This window comes from Schistocerca americana, chromosome 5, assembly GCF_021461395.2.
Source record: "Schistocerca americana isolate TAMUIC-IGC-003095 chromosome 5, iqSchAmer2.1, whole genome shotgun sequence".
NCBI classification, from domain to species: domain Eukaryota; kingdom Metazoa; phylum Arthropoda; class Insecta; order Orthoptera; family Acrididae; genus Schistocerca; species Schistocerca americana.
The window spans coordinates 562071931-562095447 of record NC_060123.1 but is presented as its reverse complement, the minus strand read 5'-3'; the positions used below and the strand labels follow the sequence as shown (position 1 = coordinate 562095447).

The 23517-nt window shown below is 42.6% G+C and overlaps 1 protein-coding gene across 1 annotated transcript in view; it reads left to right on the top strand.

Moving 5' to 3' along the window:
• The window catches only part of LOC124616200 (flavin-containing monooxygenase FMO GS-OX5), a 145565-nt gene that overhangs the window by 88875 nt on the left and 33173 nt on the right, over positions 1–23517 (top strand). Inside the window, exon 4 of the mRNA XM_047144500.1 lies at positions 2832–3009. Coding sequence (XP_047000456.1) covers positions 2832–3009 — 178 coding nt within the window. The remainder of the gene's footprint in view (positions 1–2831; positions 3010–23517) is intronic.

Here is a 23517-nt window from a genome sequence, read left to right as displayed (position 1 = left end):
GAAGTGACTTTTAGGAAATCGTTCCCTGTGCAGCCTTTCAGCAGCGAGGGCATTGCAACCTCCTTCCCCATACACAAGGTGCTTGTCAATGAGTTCTGGGAAACTGTACCGGTACTGTTCCATCGTGTTGTACTGTGCGTCTCTGAATAGCACTGTGTAATGAATGGGTGAAATAGGGGGTCAAATGAATGAAAAGATTTCATTGTGAAAGCATTTTAAAGTTAAATCTATGAAAAGTCGTATTTGCCTCCTCGGTCAGAAAAGAAATAAATGTTTCACTGGTTTTGGAAAGTCGACCCCTAAGGGGGCGAAATAGAGCCAGCCTGAATCACTGACTAGTTCAAATGGCTCTGAGCACTATGGGACTTAACTTCTGAGGCCATCAGTCCCCTAGAACTTAGAACTACTTAAGCCTAATTAACCTAAGGACATCACACACATCCATGCCCGAGGCAGGATTCGAGCCTGCGACCGTAGCGGTCGCGCGGTTCCAGACTGTAGCGCCTAGAACTGCTCGGCCACTCCGGCCGGCTGAATCACTTTGACTACTCATCGCCTAGCCGAAACCGCTGAGAATGGAACCTTGATATTTGGAGAGGGTGTCGTTATTATACTGTAGCTATTGTTTAAGAAGGGATTGTTCGAAGTTCCACTCCTAAGGGGGTGACATAGAGGATGAAAGGCTTGTTGAAAATGTGCCCTATTAAGGCAATTTTGAAGAAAGAACTACAGAAACTGGTATTTGGTTTCTCAGTCAAAATTAGAAAAAGTAAGTGTTTCAGCATTTTTGGAAAGTCAAGTATTAAGAGGGTAAAACAGTGGGAGAATTTCTTTAAATGATTCTTATTAAAGGATTACTAAAGAATTTTTAAAGCTGCACCTATAACAATTTGTCTTTGACTTTTCTGTTATATAGCTGAAAATACGTGTTTCGCTGTTTTTGGAAGTTCAGCTCATTAGGGGGTGAAAATTCTTAAGAAAATATTTCGTTGTGTAAAAAAAAAATTACAGCTAAATCTATGAAAACTGTTACTCCACTTCAAAGTTATATATATAGAAGTATGTGTTACGGGATGAAAATTCCAACGGAAATATTGTCAGAAGAACGCAAAAGGCATGATTAACAAAAACCTTTGACTTCAGCTATCAGAATCGCTTTTTGGTCAGAAGTACATTCGGCCTTTGGACATTGGCCTTAATTAGTGTGAAAAGTTTAGAAGGAGTTGCAATTTGTGAACAACATAAAAGTTTGATTAAAGAAAAACTAAGAAAAAAGTCTGTGCACACCATACAGACTAGAAGAGCGAAGTTGGTTAAACATGAATGGTTTCCAAACGTATGCCTCAGATGTCTTGTTCATTCAAGGCAACATATGAGTTGAACCAATCATATCCGACAGTTGGTTCCTTCTGAAACTTTAAGTTATTAGAATTTGAACTTGGTAAATACTTAACACACATGAAATGTATTTGGTGCTGTCGCTGACATAACATTAACACTTCGTTCGTTGCAGAATGAATTATTCACATCAGAGTACAATTGTCTTTATAAAATGTTGAATAAATGTTCTGTTCGCACGCAACCGTATTGCACTATGAACATTCTGTTGCAGTTAGCGATGATTAAAAAGAGACTGTGTTGATTACATAGACTATATTACAGTGCCTGTGTTTTTAAAATGTACTCTGCAGCGTCCTTCAGAGATGCATGAAATACTACACTGCATTACCTGATTTTTTACCATGCACTCTGCAAAGTCCTTCAGACATGCATGGATATGTTCAGATTGCGAGAAATGGAACATGTACTACCACAATCCGTAAGTTGTAGTTATTACTCGTTGTACAAGCTGTCAGATGACGTAAATTAATTTATGTTACACTTTCCTGACATTGCGTCACCTAATCTGTCGCATAACCACCAGAAACGTCTCATGTGAAACGAATGTGTAAATCGCTAAATTATAATAAAGTATGAGCACCTGAAGATGGCACCGTGCTGATGAAACGTCTCGTAAAGAGTCATAGAGATGGGAGATCCCGAGGGTTGGGTTCAGCCGCCTGATGTGAAAGGCTTTCCATCCCCCATGCGCAATGGGCTGTTTCCTCACAGTGCCCGGGAATTATATCGTAAGTTCGTCTCTTGAGTGTAGGTAGCCACAGCGAATATGTGCAGAGTGTGGTGTTATGTTTGTTTTGTATGATGGTAACAGAAAAGAGAGGGCAAAACTCACTGCCAGTTCATAGCCCACTCCTCTCGAATAGCACCAAAAGGGCCGCCGACCTTGAATTCCCCCATTCGGTGTCACATGCTCTCAGCCCGTGAGATACTGCAGAGAGATTTTGAATTTAATACAGTATATTGGCACCAAATCTGGTGATCGCGAACTTTATGCCACCATATCTTTTGCTCTTGCCGGGCAAATATCATCTGTCAAAGTTTCTTCTGTCGCCAGGATTCGAAACGGGCTACTGATTAGTCGTGAGTCACAGCACGACCGTGCATTAGCAAACTCGGCTATGTAGGGCCTGAAACGTGTGGTAACAAACTGTTATCGGAAATGAAAAGTGTCCGAAGCGGAAAATGTGCAAAGTCTTGTAAATTTCGTAAGAGTATCGTAGGAAAAAAAATGTAAGAGTATCGCAGACAAAAAGGAAAAACTGTTAACTGATTTCGTACTGGTGTCTATAATAGTGAATTTTGTAACAAAGAGTAGACTACTTTTACAAAGGATATATTTCATTTTTTCAAATTCTGTTTGTCGATATATGAATAATTTATAGTAGAACGTAAATGTAGACCTGCTTTCCTTTTACTCCTTTTTCTTTCAGACACTATTTTCTGCCATTCGTGCCGTCCCTTCCAGGATCAGAGAAGTTCAGAGGTCGGCAGACGCACAGCCACGACTACCGAGTGCCGTCGCTCTTCAAAGGTCGTAGGGTGGTGGTCGTGGGAGCCGGCCCGTCGGGAATGGACCTGACGCTCGATATCTCCTCTCAGGCAGAGCTGGTGAGTCACACAACTGTATGGCGCAGAAACGATTAGAACAGTTGTAAGATAGGGATGTAGTCTCTCGACCCTATTGTTAAATCTACAGGCTGTCTCATACCTTTTGGGTCAAACTGAAACACGTGATAGTGAGTCCACAACTCTCTCAAAGATCCCTGGGATTTATTGTACCAGGAGACAGGCAGTTTGGACCCTAGTAAGCAGGTCTTAATCCGTTCCTACTGGGTTTTGATACACCAACGTTTTGACGTAAAGCCAGAAAAAAAAATCGAGAGGTGTGGACACTGTGATCACACTGGCCATGGGACAAGACCTCCCCTTCCAACCCAACGATGAGGGTACGTGTTGTTCAGGTGCTCGCGTACATTAACATCAAAGTGGGCTGGTTCACCGTCATGTTGAAACCACATCCTTTCACGGACACCAAAGGTTACAGTCTCCAGGAACTGTGACAGCACGTCTCGCAGGAACACCAGGTTACAAGGACCGGTCAAACGGGAGGCAGCAAATAAGGTCGTATGAGGTGATCTTGGACAATACTCGCTCACTCGTTGACAGAGAATCATTGCTGGTGGCCACCGAAGCGTGTGACGGGGGGATTGCCCTCACTCTAGACATGGCTGTTGCGGCTGTTGAAAACACTATCAATGGCGAATTATGCCTCATCCGTGAACAAATCAGAATAGTCAGGGGTGTACGCTGTTTATCACCAGTTGTCTGTTCCAGAGCACACAGACACCTAGGATCTTCGCCAGAGTGCGGAATTACTTCATGCACCGTTGCCATGCATGCAGTGAGTTTGGCGGTCATCATTTTGAATAGTTACTATGAGCAGCGTTGTTGTTATGCGGTGTACGCTGTGTGTTCCCTAGTACAATAAATATGCTTTTCCGACCATTGGTTCTCTTTGATTAGATTAGATTAGATTAATTATTCATTCCATAGACCAACAAAAGAGGGGATCCTCCTGGGTGTGGAACATGTCAGATAAACACATTACAAAAATGTAATTAGAAAAACTTGAGTTTCATTAATTTTAATGATCCTCAGTCAATAAAAAGTAAAATTATGTACATGAATTAAAATTAAACTTATAATATTTACAGTTTTAATACATACATCTGCTTTTATTCACTCCATCACTCACACAGTAGCTACTTACTTGGGTATTACAACCAAGTATTGTCAAAAATTAAAGTAAATTATTCATTTCAATGATCCTTAGTTAAGAACAGTCAAATTATGTACAAGATTTAAAATTAAACTTCCACTATTTACAGACTTAAGACTTACATCTGCTTTCCATACATCCATCATTCACACAGTAGGTAGTTACTTGGCTGTCACAACCAAGTATGATTGAAGTATAATAAATTTTCATTAAAATGGCCTACTGCATTTGTTGAGAAATTTATGGATGGAATAGGAGTTGGCCACAAAAATTCTTTTAAATTATGTTTAAATTGTGCCTTGTCTGAAAATAAACTCTGAATGGTTGCTGGTAACTTATTGAAAATATGCGTTGCTGAATGCTGGACTCCTTTCTGGACAAGAGTAAGTGATTTGAAATCTTTGTGTATAGTGTTCTTTATTCCTAGTATTGATACTGTGTACTAAGCAGGTAGTTGGAAAAAGAGATGTATTATTTACAACAAACTTCATTAAGGAATAAATATACTGAGAAGCTGTGGTTAGTATGCTCAATTCTTTGAATAGGCTTCGACTAGATGTTCTTGGATTTACACTACAAATTACTCTTATTATACGCTTCTGTTCTCAAAAAAATTTTTCTCGGTTTGTGGAGTTACCGCAAAATATGATATCATATGACATAATGGAATGAAAATAAGCAAAATATGCCAGTTTTTTTATTTATATCTCCTGTGTCTGACATCATTCGCATTGCAAACACAGACTTCTTTAGGCGCTTCAGCAGTTCGTTAGTACGTCGCTCCCAAGTTGTAATCCCAAGAATTTTACAGTCTCAACTTCTTCTATTTCCATGTCATCATATGTTATACACACACTAGAAGGAAATGTCTTGGAAGTTCTAAACTGCATGTAGTGGGTCTTTTCAAAGTTTAATGACAGTGAATTGACTATGAACCACTTATTAATGTCAGTAAAAACTTGATTAGCTGCCCTTTCTAAATTTATATTTGATTTACTATTTATTGCAATGTTTGTATCATCTGCAAATAAGACAAACCTATCTCAATATAATCGGTTGTGGACCCACTGTCACCTCTTTCGATTCTACCCAAAAGGTTTGAGGCACCATGCACACATCTAAGATGAAGTGACGGAAGTAAAAGGAAGATTTTGGAGCCGAATTAAAATGCGGGGTTAAAGACTATCAGTCATAAGATTCGCTAGAGATAATCCTATCAACAGTCAAACCAAGTAAGAACTGCAGTGCGTGCTGAACGTAATGAAAGATATAGTGAGTTCAGAATATGAGTTGGGGGTAAGCCAAAGAAAGAAAGACGTAATGAGGAGTAGCAGAAATGAGATTATCAATGAGTTTAAAATGAAAATTGGGAACCACGAAGTAGACGATGTGAAAGAGTTCTGCGACGTTGGAAGAGAAATAACACGTAATGGACGAAGCAAAAAAGTAATAAAAACAAATTTGTGTGGGAAAAGAGGGCATTTATGAACAATAGATGACTACTAGGTTAACATATACCTGCTTTATTGAATTACATATGGTCGCGTTAGGTATTTTTGACGTTTTCTGCAGAATGTTGTTTGCTTCGTATGCCACATTTATATCTTGTTTCTTCATTACGTTTCATGTCTTGTGTGTTATTTTGGTCAAATGTCAGGGTGTGCTAAGTTTTCTTGTTGTTTGTGGTGTTGTCCATGCGCCTGGCTAAATGATACGCTGATGCAGTTGTCAAATCAGGCACAGGCCTGATCGGAGTACCGGTTTTGTGATTCCTTATCTGGTAATCCATCAAGGAAGACAGGTTACGTTCGGGACCTGAAGATGACAGTATGTGGTATCGAAATTGGCAACATGTATTACAAAAAATAAACAAAGTTAGATCCAAAAACAGCTGCTGGTTTTGTTATCATTATTCAACTGTTGTGAAACTTTGGTAAATTTCTTGGTGTGGGCGCCCTGGGGTTCGTTTGTTTTGTTCTTTTTATTTGGTTTTGTGAGCGTGTAGATTTGATGTTACAATACGAAACATAATCCACGAACAAACTGCACGAAATAGTTCACCATACCTAAGCTTCACAAAACTTTTATCGATGTCCACAGGTTCAGCTCAACTACACAAAAAACATCTCGTACATAAAAAAAAAAACTTGGCACAGCTAAGGACCAGCAAAATACTGCATTGGCGTGTCCAAAAACGGGCATGTGCCACGAATTTTACCAGAACATATAATTTAAGTATCGGATAATAAACAAAAAATCAGTGCAGACGACTTTCTAACATCCATCACGACGTGGTGTACTAATTTAGAACTGTGGTTGATTTTGGTTGGCAACCACAGGTCGCACACAGTGTAAAATAAAAGTGCACACGCAGTTTAAATGACAACAAAATCTGATGCATTATATTCCTTAACGTAAAAATAACATGTACGGATGTATTTCAGAGAAATAATAAAACGCCAAAGAGGATGCCACAACTGTGGTGAAATATGTTTGGGTGATAAAACAAAACAAAGATCTGTGTACATGCAAAAAGGCGGACCCATCCTTAATTCATTATTATTTTTCTGCAAGAACGGGAACTGAGCTTAGAACTCCAATATGATACACACGTAACGCTTCTTCAGTAATAGTTAATAGTTACTAAACACGTATATTTTTGAAAGTATTTCCAAAATATATTTACGTACACACACACACACACACACACACATACACACACATACTGAAATCGAGAAATCAATCTGTTCCTCCGACCAATGAGACTGCATAGCTATTACGATACGTCGTTACAGTGTGTATTATGGCAGACTCAATAGCTTTCATTATTGACCAGGAGGTTGGGGAAACACCGAGGGTGCGGACACGTCATGTAATGGAGTCCGGCGACTCTGAAGGCCAAACAAGAAGCCAAAGGTCATCGCTATTTTCTTCTTTTCCTTGACCTACATCCCATATATTAATTTGATAAATAGTTTCTTTCAGTTTTAAATACACCGACACCGCCGTGAAAAAATTAAAGTTGCAGCTACAGTTTTTTCGATTACCGAACCGTAGTCTCGACTACTGAGCAAGCAGTTTTTTGTGTGAATTTCGTTTTGCGATAAGTCATAGACGTGCATCTTATTTCTCTCGAGAAAATTATTTTGCATACATCTAAAATTGTGTGACAATAGATCTACTGGTGCTATCGAAAATCACCATCAGTATGAGAAAATTAAGGTCACTGGGAAATAATGACAAATGCGATGGTTAATTTTCTCCGAGCTAGACGAACATCCAGGAAGTAAAAGCCATGCAGTATGGGCTTCGAGTTACAATTTCCTACACTGCACGAAATCCAAGAAAATGATGAGTTCATGATTCTGCTTTCAGACTTACTGGACCTGCAGCACGGCGATATTAGCGGATAAGCGGTATTTTAAGCCTTCAGTTAAGACATAATTAGCTGGTAACTTATCATTTTCTGCGTCAGAACTAATAAGGGGTTTGGTCGTGCATATCTTCCTCAAACGTATGATTTGCTGAGTGAGTACATCATATCTGCTCGTTACTGTTTGCTGCTGTGTTAACCAACATAACCTGACGTCACACTCGTTGGTGAGATTATGGGAGTTGCGTCCACGTAATATTTTACATGCGCCAGGCCACAGAAACGATCTACATCTGCATCACTACTCTGCAATTCAGACTTAGGTGACTGGAACAACCATCAGCCGTACAAGGCAATGACAACAACGAAAATATGTGCCAGACCGGGAATCGAACCCGGATTTTCCGATTTTCGCGAGCGGTCGCCTTAACCGCTTTGGCTATCCGCGAACGAGTCACGGCCAGACTACACGTTGTGTAGTTCCCATACGTGGAAGGACATTTTTAACTGAAAGGCGCTACATGGTATTGGCGGATAAATACGATATTCCAGAGCCTGTGTTCTTAAGTACACTACTGGCCATTCAAATTGCTACACCACGAAGATGACGTGCTACAGACGCGAAATTTAACCGACAGGAAGAAGATGATGTGATATGCAAATGATTAGCTTTTCAGATCATTCACACAAGGTTGGCGCCTGTGGCGACACCTACAACGTGCTGACATGAGGAAAGTTTCCAACCGATTTCTCATACACAAACAGCAGTTGACCGGCGTTGCCTGGTGAAACGTTGTTGTGATGACTCGTGTAAGGAGGAGAAATGCGTACCATCACGTTTCCGACTTTGATAAAGGTCGGATTGTAGCCTATCGCGATTGCGGTTTATCGTATCGCGACATTGCTGCTCGCGTTGGTCGAGATCCAATAACTGTTAGCAGAATATGGAATCTGTGGGTTCAGGAGGGTAATACGGAACGCCGTGCTGGATGCCAACGGCCTCGTATCACTAGCAGTCGATATGAAAGGCATCTTATCCGCATGGCTGTAACGGATCGTGCAACCACGATCTCTGAGTCAACAGATGGAGACGTTTTCAGGACAACAACCATCTGCAGGAACATTTCGACGACGTTTGTAGCAGCATGGACTATCAGCTCGGAGACCATGGCTGCAGTTACCCTTGACGCTACATCACAGACAGGAGCGCCTGCGATGGTATACTCAACGACGAACCTGGGTGCACGAATGGCAAAACATCATTTTTTCGGATGAATCCAGCTTCTGTTCACAGCATCATGATGGTCGCATCCGTGTTTGGCGATATCGCGGTGAACGCACATTGGAAGCGTGTATTCGTCATCGCCTTACTGGCGTATCACTCCGCGTGATGGTATGGGGTGCCATTGGTTACACGTCTCGGTCACCTCTTGTTCGCACTGACGGCAGTTTAAACAGTGGACGTTACATTTCATATGTGTTACGACCCGTGGCTCTACCCTTCATTCGATCCCTGCGAAACCCTACATTTCAGCAGGATACTGCACGACCGCATGTTGCAGGTCCTGTACGGGCCTTTTTGGATACAGAAAATGTTCGACTGCTGACCTGGCCAGCACATTCTCCAGATCTCTCACCAATTGAAAACGTCTGGTCAATGGTGGCCGAGCAACTGGCTCGCCACAATACGCCAGTCACTACTGTTGATGAACTGTGGTATCGTGTTGAAGCTGCATGGGCAGCTGTACCTGTACACGCCATCCAAGCTCTGTTTGACTGAATGCCCAGGCGTATCAAGGCTGTTATTACCGCCAGAGGTGGTTGTTCTGGGTACCGATTTCTCAGGATCTACGCATTCAAATTGCGTGAAAGTGTAATCACATGTCAGTTCTAGTATAATATATTAGTCCAATGAACACCCGTTTATCATCTGCATTTCTTCTCGATGTAGCAATTTTAATGGCCAGTAGTGTAGAACAATGCAATGTTGCTTCGGATAAAGTAAGCATTCTTCTTGACAATACAGTCACTGCAATATGGCACATTAACACTATTTCTCTACCTTTCGGTCTAGAACTGCTCATGGGAAGAACGAACACTTGAACCTTTTGCACACGACCTCTGATTTCTGTTATTTTATTATGATGACCATTTATTCTTCAACTTACATTGGCTGGCGGCAATAAAAAAAAGATAGTGGAACTCCAGATGATCTCCGACTATGAGAATTCAGTGCAAAGTGAAGTAGTCCCTCTAAAAGCCGTAATAAAATTAAAAAAGACTTGGGTAAGTTCTAGAGGACGTTTTTCTCCATGCAGCTAGTATACAAATCTGCAAAGCATCAATGGGAAATCATATTCCAAACATGTTCGATGTACCACAGTTGAACTATGAAGGAAAAGTTACTAGGCAGTCATGTACCAAACATGTGTGATCTACGACAGCTGAAAACTGCGAAATAATGCTACCTGTCTTCTTTGAAAAACATTTCTTACCACAAGCAGCTGGCAGTTTCACCTTAAATACGGTACCTGGCGTTATCGAATAAAGAGACCATGCCTCGAATTTTGAAACTTCACACAGGTATCGAGTACCCTCGGGATTGTCTTCAAAGACGAAGGAATCGAAATTGCGCAAAGTCTCCCCGATTGAATACAGCCGATTCCTGTCCCCACGCTTGTGTAATCACAGCTAGTTCTCTGCCTCCAGTAAGTCGGATATTAAGGAATATGAAAATCCAACCTTTCTGTTCTCAACGAAGGGCGCCAGTTGTTAACAGTGGTTTTGTTTAAAAGACCTTTTGCCACTGTTAACAACTGGCGCCATTCGTTGAGAATAGGAACGTTGGATTTGTATATTCCTTAATATCCGACTTTCTTTTTCTTATTCAAGCTGTCCAGGCACGAAAGGTACGTTTTCGGGCTCGAGTCCCGGAGTGGCACACAGTTTTGATGTGGCAGCAATACTCGACTGCAGAGTGAGAGATACATTCAGGGGCCCATAATGTTGTTAGTGAATTACCGAGTCCCAGGATTGTGGGCCACGGGTCTTACATTAACAAAAAGATGTGGTAGGAGTAACGTGTAGCCATTCTCAGTGGCAGCTCGTCGAACATGGTGAGACAAAGATCGCTAGCACGCTTATTTTATTGTGACTAATATGGATTCCATGGAAAGTGCGGAGAACTTAGAACCATCAGGGTTCTGCAGTGGACCGTGGTTCCACATTCACTGTACGGATGCTAAGACAGCACAGTCTTTACATGATACTCGCTAGGCACTTGTCGGGGGATTACTTTTACTGTAGTAAAGTGGTTAAAACAGTTTCTCTTCTGGGTGTCCATACTTTTAATAGGGTGACTTCTCCGGTTTAGTTTGACTCTCTTCTGACTTGGTGCTGTTTGTCTTGTAAGTACAGCTCGGGGCGAACAAAATTGCTCCGAGAAACTAAAAGTTTTTGTAATGTTTATATGATTTGCTACATTAGCGAATAGAAAGCACAGGCCAGTGGCTAAGGTGGGACTCAAACCCAGGACCTTCCCTTCACGAGGCAAGACAAGACGGCTATTTCTCGATCAGCCATGGGAAATGAGTCATCCAATTTGTCACATGTTGGGATAAGTATCTAAAAAGAGTGAGAATCGGAATGGGTTTACAGAGGATGAACAAAATCTACTAACTGGTTTTTGTTACGTGTATACAATACAAGTGGCGAAGTTGAGTCATAAGCAGATTTACCAAAGTCTTTATTAGCTATTTCAAACATATGATAGGTTCGATAGGCAATTACATCTCTATCATTAAAACTTTCAAGTCCAGTTACACTAGAAACTGCACTACCACCTCTCACTACGGCAACAGAGAATCATCCATTTCCATGTGAGAATGTATCGTTTATGTCCAAGCTAAAATTAAGCGAGCATCCAAGAAATACACAAGGTCCATCGACGAAGGCGTGGGCTGCAACACTCTTTACTGGAATGCGATTTTTCTTGTCTCCTGATGTTGTAGTAAGTTCAATGTTTTCTATATTTTTGTAAACTGTTGTGCGAGGACGAGGTCGGTATCTCCTGTAAGGCATGTAGCTACCGGAAAAGACAATGTTCGTACAAGAACCAAGGGGGAGCGGTTTGATTGGAAGACCATGGACGAAATGCTGCGGTTAAAAAGGGTGTAAGACAAAGGTGCAGTCTTTCGCCCTTACTGTTCGATCTATACGACGAAGAAGCAATGACGGAAATAAAAGAAAGGTTCAAGGGTGGGATCAAAATTCAGGGTGAAAGGATATGAATGACAAGATTCGCTGATGACGTTACTATCCTTAGTGAAAGTGAAGAAGAATTAAAGGATCTGTCGAAAGGTGGATTGAAAGTAAGGGGAAATGGCAAAAGTAATGACAAGTAGCAGAAATGAGAACAGCGAAAACTTAACATGAAAACTGGCGATCCGAAGCAGCCGAAATTAAGGAAGTCTACTACGTTGGAAGCAAAATAATCCATGACGGACGAAGCAAGGAGGACATAAAAAGCAGAATAGAACAGGCAAAGAGGTCACTCCTGGCCATGAGAAGTCTATTAGTATCAAACATAGGCCTTAACCTGAGGAAGAAATTCCTGAGAATGTTCGTTTGGAGCTCAGCATTGTATGGTAGTGAATCATGAACAGTGGGAAAATCGGAACAGAAGATAATCAAAGCGTTTGAGATGTGATGCTACAGAAGAATGGTGATAATTTGCTGGACTAAAGATCAAATGGCTCTGAGTACTATGGGACTTAAATTCTGAGGTCATCAGTTCCCTAGAACTTAGAACTACTTAAACCTAACTAACCTAAGGACATCACACACATCCATACCCGAGGCAGGATTCGAACCTGCGACCGTAGCGGTCGCGCGGTTCCAGACTGTAGCGCCTAGAACCGCTCGACCACTCCGGACGGCAATTTGCTGGACTGATAACATAAGGAACGACAAGGTACTCCGCAGAATTCGCGAAGAAAGGAATATATTGAAAATACTGACAAGGAGAAGGGGTAGGATGTGTTGAGACATCAGGAAATAACGTCTATGGAAGTAGAGGGAGCTGCAGAGGGGAGAAGCTGTAGGGGAAGACAGAGATTGAAATCCATGCGGCAAAAAATTGAAGACCGAGGATGCAGGTGTTATTGAGATGAAGAAATTGGCGCAGGAGAGGAATTCGTGATGGGCCGCATCAAATTAGTCAGAACACTAATTACAGAAAAAAAGTATCCTTCACTGTATATTTTCCTTTTGCATACCGTTACACGTGCTTGTCATCGATTTTCATACGGAAGACAACCACGAACACGCCAGTTGCTGTATACTAAGAGAGAGTTTGACACATTAGAACTGACGAGAAGTAACGCGTGCTATTACCGGTGCACTAATTCAGGCAGTCCCCACATAGGAACATGACGCGTTTGTGAACGTGGTCGTGGACGTGAGCGGAGACGTGGTTTGTAACGTGGTTGGCGAGTACTTAGAAGCTGAGTAAGATCGCGTACCGTCCGACTGTGGTCCCCGCGGTATCTTCTGCAACTTGCGCAGGAATCATTTTTAAGACATGCTGAATCGCTACTCGCCGTATTTTGGAGCCCAGCACTATACCCACGGTTCTCTCTTGTCCGTTGTAGTCGAAGTGCTGCAGCGCTTGAACAGTGGAAGCAGGAGCAGGGGCGTACTTCTCGTCACAGACGGAAAGATTGACCTTTTCCGAACTTAATCTGGAACGTCGGAAAGAGATGGTTCAAATGGCTCTGAGCACTATGGGACTTAACATCTGAAATCACCAGTCCCATAGAACTTAGAACTACTTAAACCTAACTAACCTAAGGACATCACACACATCCATGCCCGAGGCAGGATTCAAACCTGCGACCGTAGAGGTTGCGCGGTTCCAGATCGAAGCGCCTAGAACCGCTAGGTCACATCGGCCGGCGTCTGAAAGAGACAGCATTCCCTTCTCCTCCCCGCCCCGTTTACACGCTCGCGTATCACAGTCTGTAGATCTGTGTTCACAGCCGTAGTACAGGGCTATTACAAATGATTGAGGCGATTTCATAAATTCACTGTAGCTCCATTCATTGACATATGGTCACGACACACTACAGATACATAGAAAAACTCATAAAGTTTTGTTCGGCTGAAGCCGCACTTCAGGTTTCTGCCGCCATAGCGCTCGAGAGCGCAGTGAGACAAAATGGCGACAGGAGCCGAGAAAGCGTATGTCGTGCTTGAAATGCACTCACATCAGTCAGTCATAAAAGTGCAACGACACTTCAGGACGAAGTTCATCAAAGATCCACCAACTGCTAACTCCATTCGGCGATGGTATGCGCAGTTTAAAGCTTCTGGATGCCTCTGTAAGGGGAAATCAACGGGTCGGTCTGCAGTGAGCGAAGAAACGGTTGAACGCGTGCGGGCAAGTTTCACGCGTAGCCCACGGAAGCCGACGAATAAAGCAAGCAGGGAGCTAAACGTACCACAGCCAACGGTTTGGAAAATCTTACGGAAAAGGCTAAAGCAGAAGCCTTACCGTTTACAATTGCTACAAGCCCTGACACCCGATGACAAAGTCAAACGCTTTGGATTTTCGGCGCGGTTGCAACAGCTCATGGAAGAGAATGCGTTCAGTGCGAAACTTGTTTTCAGTGATGAAGCAACATTTTTTCTTAATGGTGAAGTGAACAGAGAATCCTCACGCATTCATGCAGCAAATTCGCAATTCACCAAAAGTTAACGTGTTTTGTGCAATCTCACGGTTTAAAGTTTACGGCGACTTTTTCTTCTGCGAAAAAACGTTAGAGGACACGTGTATCTGGACATGCTGGAAAATTGGCTCATGCCACAACTGGAGACCGATAGCGCCGACTTCATCTTTCAACAGGATGGTCCTCCACCGCACTTCCATCATGATGTTCGGCATTTCTTAAACAGGAGATTGGAAAACCGATGGATCGGTCGTGGTGGAGATCATGATCAGCAATTCATGTCATGGCCTCCACGCTCTCCCGACTTAACCCCATGCGATTTCTTTCTGTGAGGTTATGTGAAAGATTCAGTGTTTAAACCTCCTCTACCAAGAAACGTGCCAGAAGTGCGAGCTCGCATCAACGATGCTTTCGAACTCATTGATGGGGCCATGCTGCGCCGAGTGTGGGAGGAACTTGATTATCGGCTTGATGTCTGCCGAATCACTAAAGGGGCACATATCGAACATTTGTGAATGCCTAAAAAAACTTTTTGAGTTTTTGTATGTGTGTGCAAAGCATTGTGAAAATATCTCAAATAATAAAGTTATTGTAGAGCTGTGAAATCGCTTCAATCATTTGTAATAACTCTGTAAGTGAGATACTGATACTGATGAATACACACTTGATTTTATGTATTGCAAAAAAATGGTTCAAATGGCTCTGAGCACTATGGGACTTAACATCTATGGTCATCAGTCCCCTAGAACTTAGAACTACTTAAACCTAACTAACCTAAGGACAGCACACAACACCCAGCCATCACGAGGCAGAGAAAATCCCTGACCCCGCCGGGAATCGAACCCGGGAACCCGGGCGTGGGAAGCGAGAACGCTACCGCACGACCACGAGATGCGGGCTATGTATTGCAAACTATGGCTTTGTCGAGGTTTGAGGGTTTGTTTCTATTGTAGTTCTTATATTAATTGCATGACGCATATGTTTGTCAAGCCAACGGACTTGCTGCATTCGTAACACCGGTTCCCACCACATCACCGAAGTTAACTGCTGTCAGGCTGGGCTAACACTTGGATTGGTGAGTGGTGACCATCCGGTCTGCCGAGTGCTGTTGGCACGCTGGGTGCACTCAGCCCTTGTGAGGCAAACCGACGAGCTACTTGACTGAGAAGTAGCGGCTCCGGTCTCGTAAACTGACACACGGCCGGGAGAGCGGTGTGCTGACCACATGCCCCTCCATATCTGCATCCTATGACGACTGTAGGATGAGGACGACACGGCGACCGGTCGGTGACGTTGGGGCTTCATGGCCTGTTCGAGCAGAGTTAAGTTTAGTTTAGTTTATGTATTTGTCAAATCCTCGGACAAATTCTTTTCGGATGATGTATTTTTCTAAATAATAATTTCTTCTGTTCCCAGCCACGTGTTGCTGCAGCTGAATCTGGTTAAATGGAAAAGGGAGAAAAGACAAAGTATACTTTTCTAAAATGGTAATTGAATACACGTCCTACTCTCCTTCTCCCACACCCACCCCCGTCTCTGTTCTCTGTTCATCTCCTCCTTTCGGTCTCTTTGCCTCTCTCCTCCTGGTTCCTCCTCTCTATATCAAGCGACTGTGCGCCCCCCCCCTCTTTCTGCTCATCTTCTCCTCCCCCCCCCCTGTCTCCATCTCCTTTTGCCCCCCCCCCCCCCCCCCACCTCTGTCTATCTCCTCCTTACTGCTTTCCATTTTCATTTTCTCCCACTCCTGTGTCCATCTCCTATCCCCCTCCCCCCCCCCCCTCGTCTGACCTTGAACCTTGTCTATTGTTATTGCAAATTCGTATTCTGTAATAGTATTGTAATCACAACCTGATAAGTCATAAATACAACATTCCTGTCTGCCAACAACGTTTCACTACTATATTAAAACATTTATGTATACGTTTTATATGTTACAAACATTAATGTATGCAGCCTACATCTGTGTAAAAATTTTGTCGGCCGCTGTGACCGAGCGTTTCTAGGCGCTTCAGTCCGGAATCGCGTGACTCCTATGGTCGCAGGTTCGAATCCTGCCTCGGGCATGCATGTGTGTGATGTCCTTAGGTTAGTTAGGTTTAACTAGTTCCAAGTTCTAGGGGACTGATGACCTCAGATGTTAAGTCCCATAGTGCTCAGAACCATTTGAACCATTTTTTGTAAAAATTTGAATCAGATCGATCGAAACCTTTTCGAGATTTTTGCTAGTAACAATTCCCCTTTATATATTACGTATTTATTTATATATTACATATACTACGAAGTAGGCATAAAAACGCGCATGTAATCGAATGCGATGTTGTGTCAAAATTTCAAGGCAATTGGTGAAATACTTCGGAGATTTAGGGCTTGAATAAACGAGTATTTGGATCTTTGTTTCTATGGATGTAAATGTTCATTTGTTCAAAATCTTGAATCTTCGAAAAATTTTGACACAACTTTGCATTCGAATACAGGCATGCCCGCCTGTTTAATAACGTGTTGTTCCACTTTTCAAACATAGTATAACAGAGATTATGCTTGGCATGGATCCTGCAAGTCATTGACAGGATTCCAGAGGTATGTGGCTCCAGATGCCTATGCACAAGCCAAGCAATTCTCGCAAATTACAGGATGGTGGTTTACGGGCACGTAGTTGGCGCCCAATATGTGTTCCAATGAGTACAGATCAGGCACATTTGCTTGCCAAGACATCAATGTGAGTTCACTATAACGCCCCTGAAACCATTGCAGTACGATTCTGATCTTGCAACACGGACAGTTATTCTGTTGGAAGATGTCATCGCCATAGGGGGAGACTTCCAGCATGAAGCGTTGCAGGTGGTCCACAATAATGTTCACGTAGTTGACAGGTGTCATCATCCAATCGATTACCACCACAGTTCCCATGGAAACCCTACTGAATGTCCCATGGAAGCCCTGACCGGCCTGCATCTGGGGCGCGGTGCATGTTTCACGCAGCCGTCAGCCTGGATGGCGGTGTGTGAGGACCCAACCATCGACCTGATGTAACAAGAAACGCGATTCATTCGACAGGCGATACGTTTCTATTAGTCCACGATGAAAACTCAGTGATGTTCTGCCCACTGCAGTCATAACTTATGATGTCGCTGGGCCAGCACACAAACACGTAGGGGTCGTGTGATGTGGAGCTCCATGTTCAACAATGGCCTTGGAACTGAGTGCTCCGGAACACTTGTGCCTGCACCAGCATTGTACTGTGTCGTCAGACCTGCCACAGATCGCCGTCTATCCTGGATTACACAGCGGAAGATCCTCCGGCCTCTACGTTTTGTGCTGAGACGTGGCCGTACAAAACCATACGGCCTACTCGTTGATTCAACATCCTTCGAACATTTTCCACAGGTGCTCAAGACAGTAGTACGCCAACAGGCGACCAGCTTCGCCGTTTTAGAGATTCCCGTTTCCAGCCGCAGCGACACAACAAAGTGCCCTTTGTCAGAACCTCTTATATCGGTGGATTTCCCCATTTGTGGCCCGTATTTTGGCTAAAATGACTGTCCATTCGTCTCTCTTCAGCTAACCTTCTCTCTTTACTGCGTCACGTTACCGCAACATGCTGCTATGTCGCCTTTGTCCTGTAATAACGATGAAGACTGCACGCCGTAGTTGGTAACCAATTTACGTTTTTTTCATATATTTCAATAATAGTCACCCTATATCTCGTGGGAAGAACATCGGAAGATTATATCTGTAACTTTTTCTGTATTGCCTCATTTGCAAATCAAAAATAACTAAAGTTTTCGTTTGAATCACCTGTCACTTTTTTATTTTCTTTTTGTTAAAAGAAAAAAAACGAAAGATCACAGCGCCCCTACACATTACGAGTTTCGGCATTTCTTGACTGTCATGATCCTAATAAATAACTGTTAGAATCTGAATATACCAGTGCGTGGGAGGTTCATTGATTGTTCATAATTTTTAGTTACCAATTCGGGAAAATATTCTAGAACAATAACGAGGGCTACGAATACACTGCGCCCGCATATACGCACAGCAGTCAAGTAGGCGGCTGTAAAGGCACATCAGTGGAAATAAATGTAAGGCGAGACTTTTATATAGGCTTGCGTCTCTCATTTCCTACTAAGGGATAAGTGGGTAATTTAGGCTACATGTTACTGCCACGGAGCGCTTAACGGCGACAAATTGGGAAAGCGACACTAGCTTCACCGCTATTCACGAGAGATAGCACATTTGGAAAATTTCCTCAAGGTAAATTGCCGTGAAGTCTGGCAGCGATACGATAACGACACTGTTTGGGGCACGAAATGCGCCTGTCCTGATTTGCAGCTTTGTATGGTCGTTCGACACGAAATTTGATGTATCGCTTCAAATCATAACAGACTTTTCAATGTACACGATTTCTAGACCCTATCATGAATATCTATGGAAAAGTATGCGATCCGCATTTATGACGCTGTTGGCACCCACACTGAAAGTCTTCGCAGTTCTCATAAAAGTCTTCCTCGAATTTATTGGCACCTTCGTTCGGTGCATAGATGTGAGCAACAACGATGTGAATATGAATAACTGAAAGAGAGTAATAATCTCGTGATTAGCAGTTGTCTATCCGACGGGGGGCGTCTACAGATAATTTCTTCAAGACAGGGGCGACCCCTCGTTGTACTGATGGTGTGGTGAGTTATGATCCATCTAAAGACCCCGCTATCATCGAAATGCCTAACGGCGCTCATCCATTCATGACCTGCAGTTCATCAGTTTAGCACTGGAAAAAACCAAATAGCGGTAGTTCGATAGAGACGTGCAGAGAACATAGCCCGATGTACTACAAAACACAAGAAGAACCATATAGGAAACGATCGAAATATGACAAATTAAAGCGTTGAGGTGGTCCGCCTGGTGTGTTCGGATGATGTAGCTGGTAGTGCATCGCCCGCGAAAGGCAGAGAAACGCGTTCGAGTCACGGACCAGCAAACGATATCAACTTGTCACATACAGTCAACGCTGCATATAATACTGATACTCACGTAAGATTCATCCAGATGAATAATAAAAAGGTAATGGAACGAGATCATTAGATTCTAGGAAACGAGTCTGGCAATCTACAGGGTGATCAGAAACAGGCTGGAAAACTTGTGAGGGTGTTGCAGGGGAGTCTGTGCTGAAAACTAATTTTTAAGAAAAAAATTTGATATGTCACACCGAATTAATTAGCACTGAAGTCAGCCAGTCAGGTCCCAGCGCGCAAATCCAAAACACTTGCACGCGCTACATTGCGGTAATGCTCAGACAACTGTGGGTTCGTAAGTTACTACTTATTGCAACGCTCATTGTCAGTTAAAATGTGCCTTTTTCGGAACTTATAAAAGCTAGGTGAGGAAAAGCTACGTTTGTTCGGTTTGAGGAAACCAAATGGAGAACACGTTTGGCGACACTGTCTCTGGTAGACTGATAGAACATGCTCGCGCAACAAGCTGGTTGGTTAATCGCAATACTGAATAACTCAGATTTCTCAGCACAACTTCCCTGCAACACCTTTTCAGACTGTTTCTGACCAACCTGTACATTACCAAACGGCTAACCCGGTTCAAGGTCACGCAGATCCAGTTATAGGTAGCCTAGTAACGGCTTGCAAGGCGAACAGAAATTTGATTTTAAATATTTCTCATGATTATTGACCGAATTTTAGCATTTAAAATGCTGTGATAATCTACTCATTAAGAGATATAATCTTAGGTTAACGGCTTAACACAGCAAGACAAGTGTCACAGTTAGGAACTGCAAATAGCCAGATTATATTCAACCAGCATTTGAGAATGAGAGTAAATGTTTTCGAAATATTTTTTGCCGACACACTCCACAAAACGATGAAAAGGAAAAATTTTATCGTGTATTGCATTTTCGATCTTTATGCAGTAAAATTGCTGCCTCAGGCATGATGTTTAAAGTTATTGGTTATTTACGACGAACTCTATTATTCGCAACATATTTAACAGGCAGTATATACGAGGCCTCTGTTTGAAAAAGTATCCGACTTTTATTCATAAATCAGTCTTTATTCAGATGCAGTTGTTTGACACTAGTCACCTTCAAAGTAGTCCCATTCAGCTTCTACACACCTCTCCTAACGCTTCTGCCACTGCTGGAAGCATGGATGGAAAGCATCTTTTGGTATGGTGCGCAGCTGTTCCGTGGAATTCTGCATAATTTCTTCCCTGGTCTGAAATCCGGCCCTGTTAGAATCTTTTCCAGTTTAGCAGAAAGACAGAAGTCATTCGGTGCTAGGTCAGGGGAATAGAGAGGCTGACAAACCGCAGCCGTGTTGCGTTTGACCAAGAAACTCTGAATTAAATCAGAACGATAAGGGGGTAGGTTACCAAGGCGAAGGTGCCAGCTGCCAACTGCCAGCAAGTCTGGTCGCTTGCGTCTGACTGCTTCACGAGGGAGACGCAGAACCTCTTGGTAGTACTCCAATAGTACCTTCTGGGACGTACTCGTGATTGACCACGCCACTAGAGTAAAAAAAAAGGCCAGTATGACTTTCCGGTAGCTGCGGACCTTCCTCGCTCTTTTGGGTCTCGGGGATGAAGGATGCTTCCACTGCGATGATTAGAACTTTGTTTCTGGGTCGTACCTATAAACCCAGGACTCACCACCATTGATCACTGTGTTAAAAAAATTGAGATTACTGTTCACAGTATCCAGCATGTACAAATATTTCGTTAAAGTGGAATGAATGGATCTAGTACTAATTTTAACATCGTCTGCAAGTTCCCCGATTCGTTTATCCTGTTTCACCAGGGTCCTTACGTGATCAATAACAACCCCATGCGGATGTTGAGAGCCTATCTGAACTGATAATCTGTCATTTCTGGAGCGGTTTTATCAGCCCTGTATCTGTGTGGCAGCCACTGCTTTATCCCCAAACAGTTATCGAATCTTGTGGATTTTTCAACCTGACGATAGCAAAGCTTAAAACAGGATTTGATGCAATAACGTTGTTCCACTTTTTCCGTCATTTTGCCCACAACGCAAAATTCGACGACAGCCACTTACACGTGTTTACTTGTCAACGGCTAGCCAGCGAGTGGTTGTTCCCGCAGTCATGAAAAAAATAGGACGTGTGCATTGCGTTCCCCACAAACACAGAGACTGCCCGCGCGCTCCCTGATACCATTATTGGTTTCCATAATTAAAGAGTAAGATCGGATACTTTCTGAACAGCCCTCGTACCATTGAATGTATCTCCAAAATTATGTCGTTGTACGACGTAAAACATTTTAAGGCTCACGATATGTGCAGTCATCAACATTGAGATGCATGAAAAAGTATCTGTTGCTGAAAACTAAGCGTAAATTATCCAGACTATACTCATCCAGCGCTTGATAATGACAGCAGTTGACGACTTCCAACAAATTTTAACCATAATTTCAAACCTTTTTTAAACTTTTTCTCGCTTAGGAGTTTAACATCAAATATTAACCACTTCAAATTTATTTGTAAAGTAATCATAAGTATGAAGCTAAGGAATATATCCTGGCAAGAAAGGGAGGAACCTAGAATTTAAGTGCTTAATATTTGCTGCTAACCGAGCCTTATTAGCTCAAAACCTAGAAGACGCCCAAGCGATGCTGGATGATGTGCACGACACTGCTGAAAAAACTGGTCTGGAAGATCTCTGTGAAGCTTCAGCTTAAGAGAAAAAGATGTTTGTAAACACGACACGCGACGTTAAGCGAGTGGAAAAGTTCACGTATCTTGTAAAATGGATCCGATTCAATGGGCTGGATAATGAGGGAAATATTAGAATTAGTTTACAAGTTATCCAGAATAGGTACAATTAACCAACGCTGTCTTACAAGACCAGAATTAGACATTACAATGCAGTAGTGAAACCAACAGAATCTCATTGTTCGATGTGTCTTATAATGAAGAAGAATGCAGAACTGAAAATACAAGAGAAAAAGGAGAGAAGATTGTTTATGAAAATACAACGAGCACAGAAAATTGTAGATGAAACACGGGAAAACAGGAGAAATGAAGAATTACAAACATTCCGATACAATGACAGGCAGAACATGGAAATGGGTGTTGATATTCTACAGTCAGGTTATGGCAATGGTCTAGGACAGCTTCATCAGAAAGATTTTCAGTATATCGTTGGAATGAGAATGACTATTAAATGGATGGAGGAAGACAACGAGGATACAGTAGCAGATGGTATCACGTCATAGACAATGTATAATAAACAATATAGCAGCTACATTGAAAGCATCAGGATATTCCAGGGATAACGACGTAGTTTTAGCAACAGAAGACCAGAGGAAGATAAGGAATAATACAACGAAATTATTTTGAGAGGATCAGAAGAAACTCGCAAAAAGTCTTAAATTCTGTGCACCTCACAGAAGAAAAAGGAAAAGAAGAAGAAGAAGGAGAAGAAAGAACAAATCGCAAAAGGGAACACTATAAAACATTTCTGTCTTATACATCCTCCTGTTAGTATAATTACAGGGTGTTTCAAAAATGACCGGTATATTTGAAACGGCAATAAAAACTAAACGAGCAGCGATAGAAATACACCGTTTGTTGCAATATGCTTGGGACAACAGTACATTTTCAGGCGGACAAGCTTTCGAAATTACAGTAGTTACAATTTTCAACAACAGATGGCGCTGCAAGTGATGTGAAAGATATAGAAGACAACACAGTCTATGGGTGCGCCATTCTGTACGTCGTCTTTCTGCTGTAAGCGTGTGCTGTTCACAACATGCAAGTGTGCTGTAGACAACATGGTTTATTTCTTAGAACAGAGGATTTTTCTGGTGTTGGAATTCCACCGCCTAGAACACAGTGTTGTTGCAACAAGACGAAGTTTTCAACGGAGGTTTAATGTAACCAAAGGACCGAAAAGCGATACAATAAAGGATCTGTTTGAAAAATTTCAACGGACTGGGAACGTGACGGATGAACGTGCTGGAAAGGTAGGGCGACCGCGTACGGCAACCACAGAGGGCAACGCGCAGCTAGTGCAGCAGGTGATCCAACAGCGGCGTCGGGTTTCCGTTCGCCGTGTTGCAGCTGCGGTCCAAATGATGCCAACGTCCACGTATCGTCTCATGCGCCAGAGTTTACACCTCTATCCATACAAAATTCAAATGCGGCAACCCCTCAGCGCCGCTACCATTGCTGCACGAGAGACATTCGCTAACGATATAGTGCACAGGATTGATGA